Consider the following 14,023-nt stretch of genomic DNA (forward strand, 5'->3'; position numbering starts at 1 on the left):
CATTAATAATTTTGTGTGTTTCTTATTTTGAGGTATCAGAGAGGGGCACAATCTATTATCACCTGCAGATAAGAGATTCCCCGACAGGTTTATCTGACTCCTTACACTCCATGTATAATAGCATGACTCCCTGGAGAGGAAGCGAGAATTGCCACCTCATTTTTCTGCATAAAGGATACATTTCCTTTTGGAGAAATGGAAATCTACCGGGTGTGACCACACTAATACTGAGCTGAACACGTCAATGAAAGATAATTGGGTGGCCATAATGGCAGTAACTATGTGCTGCAGTTAATGGGTGATTTCAATCAAATATTAACAATATGTATGTCTCAAACACGCCAAGGACTTATTCAAATAAGAAAAAAAAGCACAAAATATAACAGCCTCTTCATCAAATAATCCACCAAACAAAGGTTTTCACTGATTCCTTTTCAGGGTGGACAGGTCAAGTAAACAAAAGCGCTGAAGTAGAGATAATTCGAACCACTACTTTAATAAATTTATACCACGCTGCTGTAAAAATAAAGGAACACCTGAAGTCGCGAACGGGAGCAGGTATATAATCTGAAGCTGTAGTACGTTCCTTAATTCTTGCCATGCAGAGCCCCAATCTGTGAAAGGCCGGTTTGTGAACGGAAGCAATTCATGGCAGGAAGGATTTAGGGACAACTAAGGAAACTTCCCTCATATCCCTAGAACCCACTCGTCCTCGCTTAACCCCCACTTTATTTGTTATAGCAGAACATCTCTTTCCTATTGAAAGATAATTGAGAATTATGGCCATGCATCAATTCTGAACAACACAAATCTTTAATCTTTAAACAACCCCATCTTTAATTCTGCCATTGATACAATATTTTCTACTGCATTCTCTAATCAATATAAACTAGATAACAGCTGTGGCTTCAGACAAGCTCTTAAAACCTGGGTATTCAATTCTACATAGGTTTCTTAAATCTCTTTAGGTTTCTTAACGTAAGACAGTAGCCACGCCAAGACACCCCATGGGTATTCGAGTGCTCAATAAATTCATTTACTATAACATAGAACTAAAACATGCCTTTTTACTAAAGCTGAAGACCATTTCTGATTACTTATTCTTGCAACCAACTTTTGCTGCTTAATGGCTTCTAAAACGCCTTGCACGGTGGTTAGAAAATCCTCAATCTGATATTTAGTGCATAGCATTGCTACAAATTACAGCACACTTTCTCGCTCAAAGGGCTGGCGCAAATAAACCTGTACACTTATTCCCACACAATTATTTACATATCATTCAGGATCCCCAAGAGACAGAATATCAGGTGTTTACAAGTGATAGATAGATATATATATATATTCCTTGTTCTACGAGTGCACAATAAAGGATTTGTGCAAAGATCTTCTGGTGTGCCATCGCTGTGTCCCTCTACATAGTTGGATTTGGAACCTGTGTGATATATATATATATATATATATATGTGTGTGTGTGTGTGTGTGTGTGTGTATTTTCTTGATCAATTCTCGATGTCACCCCGCTAGCCATGGCACTGCAGAAGAACCACCACTAAGTGAGTGGGTAGCTGTAACATCCTGCTCATATCAGGCCTTACCTTGTTTGGGGGCTCCTTGTGAAAGTAAGTGATTTCTCCTGTGTCTGTGCCAACAAGTGCCAATAAATGCTGAATCTTCTTCCTGTCATCCAGCTCCCTGTAATTTAATCAGAGAATTGAAGCTCCCAGTAATTTAATCAGAAAAGGATTGCTTGAATAAACGGAGGAATAAAAAGAGAAGAGTGTGTGCACCATTGCACGTAGCAAAGCAAACAAAATCCCTCACAGAAGTTACAAGATATGGCCTTACTGAAAATGTAGGAGAAAGGGCAAAAGCACTATTGAAAAAAATGACTTAAACTCTAGATGGTAAGATAAAAATCAGTAAACCAGAATTCTTTTTATGGGTTGGGTTCAACCTTTATTTTAACCAAGAACACCCTCCTTCTCTTTTACTCCCTTCTTCTCTTTCGATGTTATTGGTAACTGCTTCCCTACCAGACACAGACTTGCTTTTTGGACCTGTAGTGTGCTTTCTGCACTGTGCCCCCTGATCCTACTTCTTGGGCCAAGAGTAAAAACTTTTCTTTTGAGCTTCTCTCGGTGCTAGATGCTAAAATACTTAAGGTTTACTTTCTTTTTTCATTTTTAGTTAAACTATGCTTTCTTATTTTGAGTTTTTACGGAATACCATTACTGCATTCGCTTGAAAAGTGCCATAATACCACTTCCTGGAGATTTTCACTAACCCTCTTCTATATAATCTACACACAGGTCTGGAGAGAATCAGTGGTAACTTGCAGTCAAAATACTGGGACACCAAATGATTTTGGTTCCATTACCAGGTATGTTCTGCATTACTTTTTAATCTTGTCACATTCTGGTGCCAGGCCTCTGAGGTTAACCTGCCACCACAATCATTTCCTTTGATTACGTTGCAGCTTATGTCGGACTCCTCATCATTGCTACATGTTGTGAATACTGAACTTAGAGAGCGTCCATTTCTTGTTGTTTTCCTAAATTATTCCCATACTACCTGAAACGCCAATCCTCTAGCTTGAATTTCATCTCTTCACTAACAAACCTAGCTCTTCAGGTCGAGGAGAGCGGCTCAACGGCTCATGGAAGAGGTACAACATTTCTTTGGAGATAAAGATCTCCAGGAAGTGGAAGAGGGTGAAATAGTGCCTTGATTAGACCCAGACTTTGTAGGGTTGAGGGACATCAGTGTCTTGGGTACGTCTCCAGAATTGGATGTATTGTCTCCAAAGGGTATTCCACCATCAAAAGTTACTTCTTACCATTCGGTTATAAGGAGAGCAGCAGAAATGTTGGATTTACCTCTTCCCATTACAGAGCTAAAATCAAATATACTAACTGAGGTACTCTATTCTTGCTGTGCAGCTCCTCATGCAGAGCAAAGGTCACCCTCCCTTCTGTGGGATTCCAAAAGTGTCAATTCCCTGATGAAGGGCATATTAACAATGCCCGAAATGCATTGGACCCGCTTGTAAGACAGTGCTTGGATTTACAATGTTGAAAATGATCGTGAAATGATCAGAACAGTTTTTTGAAAATAATGAACTTGATTATGAAATAAACATCAAAGCAAACCTGAATGAACATTGAATGAAAGTCTCTTTCTTGTTCCAAGGAAGGACTACCATTTTTGTGTGCCAATTAAGGGATGGGACTAGAGACCCTCTAGCCCCACTATTCAAGTACTCTATTCTTCTTCATTATCAACTGAACCTTTATTGGCCTTCATTGAGGCTTTAACAGAGCTAATTTCGGACATTTTGCAGACGCCAATGACAACCTTTGCTGTTTCAAGGCCAACAGAAGGTTGACCCCTGGATTATTTCCTTTTTCACATGAAGATAGGGAATCTAAAAAGATGGAACAGCTACAGAAAAGTTTTTCTCATCAGGCAGCATGGCACGGACGTCCACAAATGTAATCTGTCTGCTAGGTTGCTATATTCATGTTTTGTTAGAATTTGCAAAGTCAGTTGTTCCAATATTGCCCGATGATGTTCAGGGACATTTGTCTGAACTTCTCAGTGATGGCCAAGCTGCAGCCTGCCAGGTTATAGTCGGGGTTGGATACTGCCGATTCTATGGCTAGAACAATGGCCACTACAGTTTTTACCAGAAGGCATGCATAGTTGAGAGGCTCTGGGTTTTCTTGGGATGTGCTGAATGCTCTGATGGATTTGCCCTTTGATGACACTCATTTGTTGGGTGCTAAAGCAGATTCTGTCCTGAAATGCTTTAAAGAGTGCAAGGCAACAGCTCTTTAGGTCTTCAATCTCACTCCAAGGACTATAGGCAATTTAAGAAATCCTAAGGCTTTTTCAGAAGCTTTCTTTTCATGGACAACAGAAGCAACAGCAGCAGCCATTCAACCCCCTCTACAGAAGTTACAGGGTGCAAGGGAGGGGTAGGCAACGAGCAGTTCTCCTTTCCTCAACTTCCTCCTCAACCTCCTCTGCCAACATCGCAGTAAAGTATCCCTAGTTTTCCCATCTTAGAGCATGCTTTACCGGTGGGAGGTCGGGTGTCCCAGTTTCTACGTCAGTGGCGATTCCTAACATCGGGCCTATGGGTGTTAAATATGGTGTAAAAGTGGTATGCTCTACTTTTCTATGAATTTCTCCCACCCTTTCCACCCCAACAGAATCTGCTTTCCAAAGACTATTTTCAGCTCCCCCTTCAGGAGGTCCAAACCTTACTTCAAAAAGGTGTAGTGGAGTTGGTTCCAGAGCAGGAACGGGTTCAGGAATGCTACTCATGTTATGTCCTAATTCCCAAGTAAGACGATTGTTTGCATCCGATCCTAGTCCTCCAGGTTTTGAACTGGTTTCTCAAACGGGAAAAGTTCAAGATGCTAACCCTAGCTCAGATGTTCTTGCGCTGGAGAAAGACTGGATGGTTTCAATCGATTTGCAGGATGCTAACTTTAGCATCCCAATTCTGCAGTTGCACAGAAAGTAGCTCCATTTCACGGTGGGGTCTGCACATTATCAAGTTGCGGTCCTCCCATTTGGTCTTACTTTTTCTCCTCAAGCCTTCACAAAGGTAATAGCAGTAGTTGCAGCTCCTCTCAGAAGATTGGGAATACCAGTATTCCCTGACCTAGACAACTGGCTCATCAAAGCCAAGTCTCAGGAGTTGGTGTTGTTTCCTTTGCCGGGGACGATGGGTGGTTGTTCAACTTGGTCTTTGCCCAGATCTCCAAGAGCCCTCTCAGTGCACCCTGTTTATAGGGGCAGTTCTGGACACAACGGTGGGTCGAGCCATGCCTCCTCCTTATGGGATTATGTCAATCAGGCTATCATTCCGAAGTTTCAGAATGGAGCAATGGTTCCAGTCCTGAAGGTCGTGCATCTGTTAGCCTTCCACATTCTGTTGGCCACCCATGAACGCTGGCACACAAGGGCCCCCCAGTGGAGCCTCTGCAGGCAGTGGTTTCAGCACAACAGGGATCTCCACACGTCTGACAAGATCTCCAGAGATACTACGGTGGATCTTTAATGGTGGGGTGTGTTCGGCAATCTATCTCAAGGGAAGCCGTTTCACCCTCCTCCTCCCGTGCCCACAGTCATAACGGATGCCTCCATCCTAGGGTGGGGAGCTCATCTGGAGAATCTGGAGATCAGAGGACTTTGGCCTCCATAGGAACAGTTGTTTCATATCAATCTGTTAGAATTGCTGGTGTGCTCTTAAGGCCTTTCTCCCTTCCATTTGCAGTCAGTCTATACAAGTCTAACAGAAAATATTACAATGTGGTACATCAACAAGAAAAGGGGGAGTATCTTCTTTGCAGAAAAGCTCTAAGACCCTGATCCTGGTCTCAGGATCATCAGATTTGTGTGAATGCAAATTATTTGGCCAGAGTTGTCAATGAGTGTTCGGACAGTCTCAGCTGGCGCTTTTTCAGCCAACGAGTGGCATCTCTATCCAGAAGTGGTTCTACACTTTTTCAGTTAAGGGGCACTCCTCGAGGAGACCTCTTGCCACTCGAGAGAATGTGCACTGCCTGTCAATCTGCAGCCTCCAGTATCTGGTGCAGGGGCAATTGAGGGTAGCGTTTCATTTGAACTAGAGCTCACAGGTGTTTTCCAGGTCTCCTCCCATACTCTTGATTCCTCAGGTCCTGAGGAAGATTTGCCTCAACCGGGCCCAAGTAATCTTAATTGCCCCAGAGTAAAGGGTGCGGTATACAGACCTTGTTCACCTTTCCCTGTGCGCTTCGCTCCATGTCCCTCTCAAATAACAAGAATGGGACCTTGGTGGTGAGTTGAAGGAAATGAGCTTGGGTCAAAAGAACTGCCAGAATACAATTTTGTGAATGGTTTGTTAAGTAAGAGATGAACAAGTAAGAACCTTTTCCTCTAATTCCAGACAATCTTTTATGGCTGGAAGTAAACTGCTGTAGCGGATAGTGTCAAACGCCACTAGCTAGTCAATAGGATTAGCAATCAGACTCGCTATTACGAGGGACTTGCAAAGCATCATCAATAACTTGCAACATACCTGATTCAGTACTGCATCTTGATATGTATAATTAAGAAGGAGATCATAGTCACTGATGAACTGTTTAAATTGAGAGTCAATACAGCTCACAAGAACATTTGCTAGAAAAGGTAGTCTGAGACGGGATAGAATGTGCTATGGTTAGGCTGTGGGGTTTTAGGTTTAAACCTATAATAACTGATAAAACCCAACTGAAAGAAAAATAGCCCTCACCGGTGAAAACATATAAACAATGAAAAAACACCTGCACAACCACAAACTAAATGCCATTCAAAGAAAGGAAAAAGAAAGTGAAAGAGTCATTTTGTTCTTACTGAAGGGGTCAATAAAATGTAACTTGGTTATACAAGCTAGCAGTAAGAAAGACTGGCTAACATTATTCTGCTTGAGTTTTGTTCTTTAGGGATGCCACTAAAATATTGTTTCTTCTTCCTTTTACTTTTCTCAGTGTTATGGCCTTTGGTCTAAAGATGCAGGGTTTAGTTTCACATTTTAGGTTTAGTTTAATTATTTTAAAAACTGTAGAGAATCAGGACATATCAAACTCACATTTGATATTTTGGCTGCATTTGATTCTTTCACTGATAGGTAAAATGGCTAGTTTCATAAAAATCTTTCCTAATATGTGTCATCACATTTACCCACAGAGAATGGGTAAAACCCCCTAAATACATCAGACCATAGTTTCTAGTGGGTCAGTATTGATAGTAGGTGATTTGCCAACACCTCAGGCTTTAAACATTAAATGCAAGGTATAGTGACAAGTATATATATACATCACCAAGCATCTGGGATAGTGGTGAAAACGTGACACCAGACTTTTGGAAAACATGGAACGCATTGTCACTTATTATGCTCTGCAAAAAAGGTTCTCTCCAAGTTCAACAAAGATTGGAGTTTGTATTTGTAGCGATTCAGCTACGTATATAAAACATTTGTGTGATGACCTGTCAAAATTGATACCCGAGCTGAAGTGATTCCCTGTAGGAGATCCTTGCCACTTATTAGATGGTATGCTGAAAGCATCTTTACAATCTTCAGAGTTAATGAGGGATGCTATTGACTTTTTAGTCCATTCTCGTGCACTGTTTTCTTATGCCCAGGAACTAAAATGTAAATATTTATCATATTGTGCTTTATGTGGCATCAAAGAAAGAGTAATTCCAACTGTGCCCCTTAGCTGACGGTTCTCAGCCCAAGGGGCTATGAATGCTGAGAGGGCCTTTTCACAGAATTTTACATGGGAAGGAAAGCTCGAGCGCACCTGACCAAAGACTCGCTGAAGAAGTATTGTATGGTGTACTAAAATAAGATTCATTTGCAAAAATCTCTTTGGACCTCATATACACTATGGGGTCGATTCCGATCCCGTAAAAAGCGCTCCGAATGGTCGTACGGAGCATTTTTTTCCGTACGAATCGTACCCGTAACCGTCTCCGTACGAATGACGTAGTACGATCCACACCCGATGCAGCTATCCGTCCGAATCGTACCAGGGACCGTACGAATGAAATCCCCGTACGAATTGCTCTCGGAAGCCGCTGTACCCGACGTTCATACGTTTCGGGGCTGCTTTTTACGACCCGGAAAGTACGATCCGTGTTGTGTACGCTCCGTACGACCCTTTTTCTACGGGAGCTGGAAACTGTCGTACAGTCAGAGTTCGCCCCGAAACAGGTACGGAACGGCCCCCCCGGGTACGGCGCGTACCGCCCATGATCGCAGGGGTACGCGCCGTACATGGGGGTACGTGCCGTACACCCAGCGTACATGGGGTACGTGCCGTACCCCATGTACGCTGGGTGTACGGCACGTACCCCCCATGTACGCTGGGTGTACGACACGTACCCCCATGATCGCAGGGGTACGGCGCGTACCCCTGCGATCATGGGGGGTACGCGCCGTACGGTGTGTAGGTGATCGTGCGGTGTGTAGGTGATCATGGGGGTACGTGCCGTACACCCAGCGTACATGGGGTACGTGCCGTACCCCATGTACGCTGGGTGTACGGCACGTACCCCCCATGTACGCTGGGTGTACGACACGTACCCCCATGATCGCAGGGGTACGGCGCGTACCCCTGCGATCATGGGGGGTACGCGCCGTACGGTGTGTAGGTGATCGTGCGCTTTTCCGTACGAATCGACGTGGACCGTACGAATCGCGTCCGGGTCGCCCGATCGGAATCGTCCTGTCGTACGGCGTCCGTACGAGTCGTACGGAAACGGCTCCGGATGCGAGTCGTACGGACGGAGATTTTTAACGGATCGGAATCGACCCCAATATGTATATACCATGTTCTTTCAGTGCAGAAAGCAACCAATGATAAAAGCAAAACGTTCAATAACACCGGAAAAACACTTTTTCTGTTGTTTTTAGTGGCGTGAAAATGTGTAACCACTGATAACAACTGTTTTTTAAGATATTGAAAACACTGAAAACACTGAAAAAAAAACACCAGAATTTACCAAAAATAGAAACTGAAAACAGGACAGCCTAGCTATGGTCTTCAACATCTTGTGATGATTTACTTCGATGTGGACAAACTTGTCCAGATTTGATACAAGACAGAAATTCCATCCGAATTACTAAGATGTTAACTAGTTTTATTTTTCAAAAAGAAAACCTGGTTATTAAATTCTTTGCCAGTGTACCAGCATTAGTGTCAAATAAATGAGTCAAGGTTTCAGATTAGCAAAAGCATGGATTGAACCAGTCTTAGATAACCACTTCAAATCGGTCTAGATATTTAGTGATTTTCTGCAGAGGGGAGTGGGGTGTTTGGCAAATTGAGGAAAGGTTTTGGACATTCATGTTGAAAAATGGAGTGAATTCCTCATATTTACTATTAGATTCAGAGCCCATTAACGAAGGAGAAGCATGTTGAGCGAAGTCAAAAAAAGGAGGGGGGGGCGTGGCTAGCGGCCAACATGGCGACAGCTTAGAACGAGAGCTCCTGAAGGCACTGTGGCCTAATTATTAATCCGACACTCTTATCCGTGACATCACCCACCCGAAGCGGCGGCGATCGGGTCCGGGGTCGGGGCGGCACCACCAGGTAGAATTCTGGCTGAAACCAGGGACCGGAACCCGCCGAACCACGCACTGGCGCGTTGGGGCCTGTAGTTGGGAAGGAAGTAGCGGCCTCGAGTGCCCCGCAAGCCCCGGCGGAAGTGAGACCGGGCCGGCCTGGAGAGGGAGGCACTGCCCGGCGCCCCACCGGAAGCACTCAACCGCCCAAAACTTGCACCGGAGCAGCGGAGGCGCCCTCTGAGCAGCGGCCGACGACGGTAGCCCCCGCTCCACCTGCCGGTGTCTGTGTGCGGCGGCGAGCGGGAAAGAAGCGGACACGGAAACGGAGGAGAGGCGGAGCGGCCACGGATTACGGAGAGACAGTGAGCACCCCCCCATGGGAGTACACGATCAACCCAAGTCATCCGGGGCTCACGTCTGACAGATCCGACAGGGGAAACTCACCTGGCTTGCCCCCCCCCCCCCCCCCCTGGGATAGTGCATCTGAGTGCACGAGTGAGAGGCCGACTGCGGGGAAGGCGAGTGCCCCCGGGGGACAGCATAGAACGGCATCAATACGCATATAAACGTGGGGATAACCGGCAGCACCCGACAACGTGGTACAATAGTGGCTGTCCTGACCCGCTCACAGTAACACGACCACAACAGCCAAAGTAAGAGACACCCTGCCAAGACCTCGACCACATCTTTAACCACAACGCCATAGGGGCACGTTGAGAGACTTGAATGCAACTGGTATGGTACTCCGCCTGGCAACGTGGCGACCGACTGAACCCTAACCGAGAGACCTAACGTGAGTCCATCCTGCCCACGACGCAACCAGTGCCTGACAGCGACATAGTGCTTTACCCGCTGGAAGTAGAGGATTGAGGCACCGCAGTCGTTACGACCACTACAGCAGCCTTCCAGACGGCGACAGCGCAAGGACACACAGGTACTAGCCGGAGGCGTCCTGCACTAGAGTCGGTGTGGCGACAGTGAAGGGGTTAGAGTGACTTCTGCCCAGGCGAGCATAATATCGGAGTGTACACCCACCTACAGTCCCCTGACCTACATGACGGAAAAAGGAGTAATCATCCTCAACAGTCCACGGCACAACGAGGGACGGCCCCGATCTCCACAAGTCGCGACGCCATGGCGGGCAAAGGCACCGGGAGTGGGTCCACACAGGCCAAACTGGACAAATTTGCATACAGCCAACACGGACAATCACAACACAATGGACGCAACTCCACGGGTGCTACCCCGGCAACGGAGGGGACCGCAAAAATAACGCTGGAGGACATTATGAACACCCTTACTGAAGTCAAAACAACAGTGGGCTGCATTTCCTCTGAAGTCACGCTACTACGTGCGGACTTCCAAAAAATGGCTGAAAGAGTATCCCAGGTGGAGGTGGTCACAAAATCTCTGGTGGAAGACACGTCCGAACTACAGATAGCCATGGAACGCATGGAAAAAGTCACCAAACTCCTGCAGGAGAAGTTGGACGATCAAGAAGGGCGTTCTCGAAGGAATAACGTACGTATCCTTGGACTTCCGGAAACGGAAGGGAAGGGGGCCATGGACCTCTACGTCGAAGACCTCATCAAGAACAAACTGCAACCCAAAGGACTATCCCACTTCTTTTCAGTGGAAAGAGCACACAGGGTTCCGGGCGGACCCCCTAAGCAAGGAGCAACACCGAGGCCTGTGCTGGCAAGACTCTTCAATTTTAGAGACAGGGATGCAGTCCTACAAGCAGCGAGGGTCTCCCCACCTGTTAAGATTCAAAACGCAACCTTATCCTTCTTCCCGGACTACACGGCGGAGGTAGCCAGACGCCGCAAATCATTCACGGAGGTAAAAAAAACACTACGAGACAGGGAGTTGCCATACTCCATGCTATTTCCCGCCAAGCTACGGATAGTAGCTGATGGAAAGACGTGGTTCTTCGATACACCAGAGGCTGCCCACGACTGGCTGGAGGGTTGGAGGCAAGTGGGGCACCGTCACCGTCCACGCAAGGATCGGACTAATCACCGCAACGGCACGCAAATGGACAGCCAGACCAACCATCCATCTCATCAAGATGACACGGCGGCAACGGAGTCCGACTCGACACAAGATCCGCTGACTCTGGGCGAACAGCACTGATCTGAAGATTGACTATATATGAGGAGACCTGGGGGTGCCGCAATGGACCTTGGACTTGGTGCAGCTGAGTAAGGTGGGCACAGTTAGTGCCTGAAGGGGCCTCACCAACCCCACAAGCAAGTAAGATAGTTGGGGAAGGACTAAAGCACTCTGCGAAGTTGGGGAAACGGGCGGGATTTTGTCCGTGGAGCAGGGGAGCAGGGAGGGGGGATGGGGTTACAGTTTTATTGTTCACGTTTTTGTTTCTAGTCATCACTCACTTCACACGTAATGCTACCACCCTAGATAGTGGCATACTCCTAGCCCTCATCGCGAAAGGCACCGACACGTTGCTCCCGACACTTTAACAACGACTTCATGGCCAACCCACTTCAGACTACACCCACTGAGAGTGCCACGGTAACGGTAGGGGTGCCCCCTTTGCGCATGCTAACTTGGAACGTCAGAGGCCTGGGAGACAAAATAAAAAGGGGCCTGGTACTGCAGGCTATTAAACGTCAGAGCCCGGATGTGGTTCTGCTCCAAGAAACACACCTTGCGGGGACGACATGCAAAGCGCTCGATAGGCGCGGATATAAAATGGCAACGCATGCAGATTTCACTTCTGGGTCCAGGGGGACAGGGATACTACTAAAAAAGTTGTCGCCCTTTATACTTACACAACATGCAACAGACGACCAGGGACGCTTCGCAGCGATACATGGCCAGTGGGAGGGTAAGCCGCTTAATGTGGTATCGGTATACATCCCCCCGGCACTGCACTCCATAGCGTTACCTGCACTGGGTAAATTCCTCCTGGACCTCCCAGAGGGTGACACAATCATTGGGGGTGACCTAAACGCAATCATGGACTCGGCGTTGGACGCCTTTCCCACCAGGGCCCGCTCAAGAGGGACTACACCACTCCCTGACTTTTTAGACGCGTTAGGCATTGTGGATATATGGCGGCATCTGCACCCCGCAGCGACCCAATACACTTTTTACTCCGCCGTCCACAACAGCCTATCTCGCATAGATTACTTTCTGTTCCTGGGGGAGGGACTAGGCACGGTTGACACGATCGACATCCTACCCAGAGGCATATCTGACCACTCGCCAATCGTTCTCACCCTTACTACTAGAGAACAGAAATGCGCTAGGATCTACCCCATTTACCCAAATTATCTGAAAGTCCCTAAAATACGAAAGAAACTAAAACTGGCGACGACACACTACTTTGCGGAAAACGATGGGTCGGTGGCCTCACCATCGATTCTGTGGGAGGCTTACAAGACCGTCCTACGAGGGACTGCAATAGCAGCCATCACGGGGCACAAGCGTGATTCCCGGAAAGAACTCACAGAACTAGAATTGGCACTCCACGATGCAAACGCGGCGCATATGACAGACCCTTCCCCGACTACGACACACACACTACAGCTACGGCAACAACAGTACCAGACCCACCTCAGGGCGACAGTACAGGGCTACATCGCAAACACTAAACATAGAATTTATGATGTAGGCGACAAGGCAGGGAAAATGCTGGCATGGTTGGATAGGAGGGAGGGAGGCGCGAGAGGAATTCAGAGACTCCGTAATACTGACGGCCAAATACTAACACACCCGGAGGACATAGTGCGCACTTTAGCACATCATTTTCAAACCATATATACCCCAGATCATGTCGACACTGCACAAATGGCGACAATCTCGCTAGCAGACATTGTCATCCCCAGCATACCACCAGAGACTGCGCAAGACTTAGAGGCGGATCCTTCGGAAGAAGAAATCCAATTGGCGATACAATCGCTACAATCGGGCAAAGCACTAGGGCCTAATGGGCTGCCTGTGGAATGGTATAAATCAATGGCCTCAGAACTTAGTGGACCCCTACTGGACATGTATTTGGAAAGTAGGGAGCGGGCAGAACTGCCACTGGATGAACGCACGGCCACGATTGTGGCTATACCTAAGCCGGGTAAACCCCCAGACGAATGCACCTCATATCGCCCGATATCATTACTAAATGTGGAAGCCAAGGTGCTGGCTAAACTTCTGGCCAACCGTCTGATGCCGCACCTGAGCACCCTGATCCACCCCGACCAATCGGGCTTTATGCCCCATAGGAGTACGGCACTGAACCTCCGGAGGGTTCATGGGGTACTGGCACGGTCGCACCTCCTCACAGAAAAGGCGGTGATCCTCTCCCTTGATGCCAAAATGGCTTTTGACCTAGTAGAATGGGAATACCTCTTTGAGGTGCTTACACGTATGGGCTTTGGGTCGAAATATATAACCTGGATACGACTACTCTACACTAAACCAGTGGCACAGGTAGTGTCTAATGGCCACATCTCACCGGCGTTCCCGTTGGGCAGAGGTACCAGACAGGGGTGCCCTTTGTCGCCCTTACTCTTCGCGCTGGGGCTCGAGCCTTTAGCAATCCTGATCAGACACACGCCCTTATTTAAAGGCATTAAATGGGAGGAGGGGTGGGAAGACAAGGTCTCCCTATATGCTGACGATATGCTCATTTACATGGTCGACCCCGACAACGGCATCCCAGCCCTGCTGGAAATTTGTAATACACATGGGGCAACGTCAGGCTATACCCTGAACTGGTCAAAATCGGTGATCTACACGTTAAAGGGTCCAGCACTGAGACTACAGGAAAATTGCCCCCTGGCGGCGCCGGTGGCCTCCTTCAAATATCTGGGCATTATCATTGCACATTCTGAAGCAGATTTCTTCGCTAACAACCTAAAACCACCTCTGGATCGCCTACGCGCTGACGTTAAG

The 14,023-nt window shown here is 47.2% G+C and overlaps 1 protein-coding gene across 1 annotated transcript in view; it reads right to left on the minus strand.

Moving 5' to 3' along the window:
• Positions 1-14,023, minus strand: part of CCDC77 (coiled-coil domain containing 77) — a 280,750-nt gene that overhangs the window by 164,460 nt on the left and 102,267 nt on the right. Inside the window, exon 5 of the mRNA XM_078673707.1 lies at positions 1,596-1,692. Within this exon, the coding sequence (XP_078529833.1) occupies positions 1,596-1,692 (97 nt within the window). The remainder of the gene's footprint in view (positions 1-1,595; positions 1,693-14,023) is intronic.

The sequence above is a fragment of the Lissotriton helveticus genome, chromosome 1_1, assembly GCF_964261635.1.
Source record: "Lissotriton helveticus chromosome 1_1, aLisHel1.1, whole genome shotgun sequence".
NCBI lineage: Eukaryota > Metazoa > Chordata > Amphibia > Caudata > Salamandridae > Lissotriton > Lissotriton helveticus.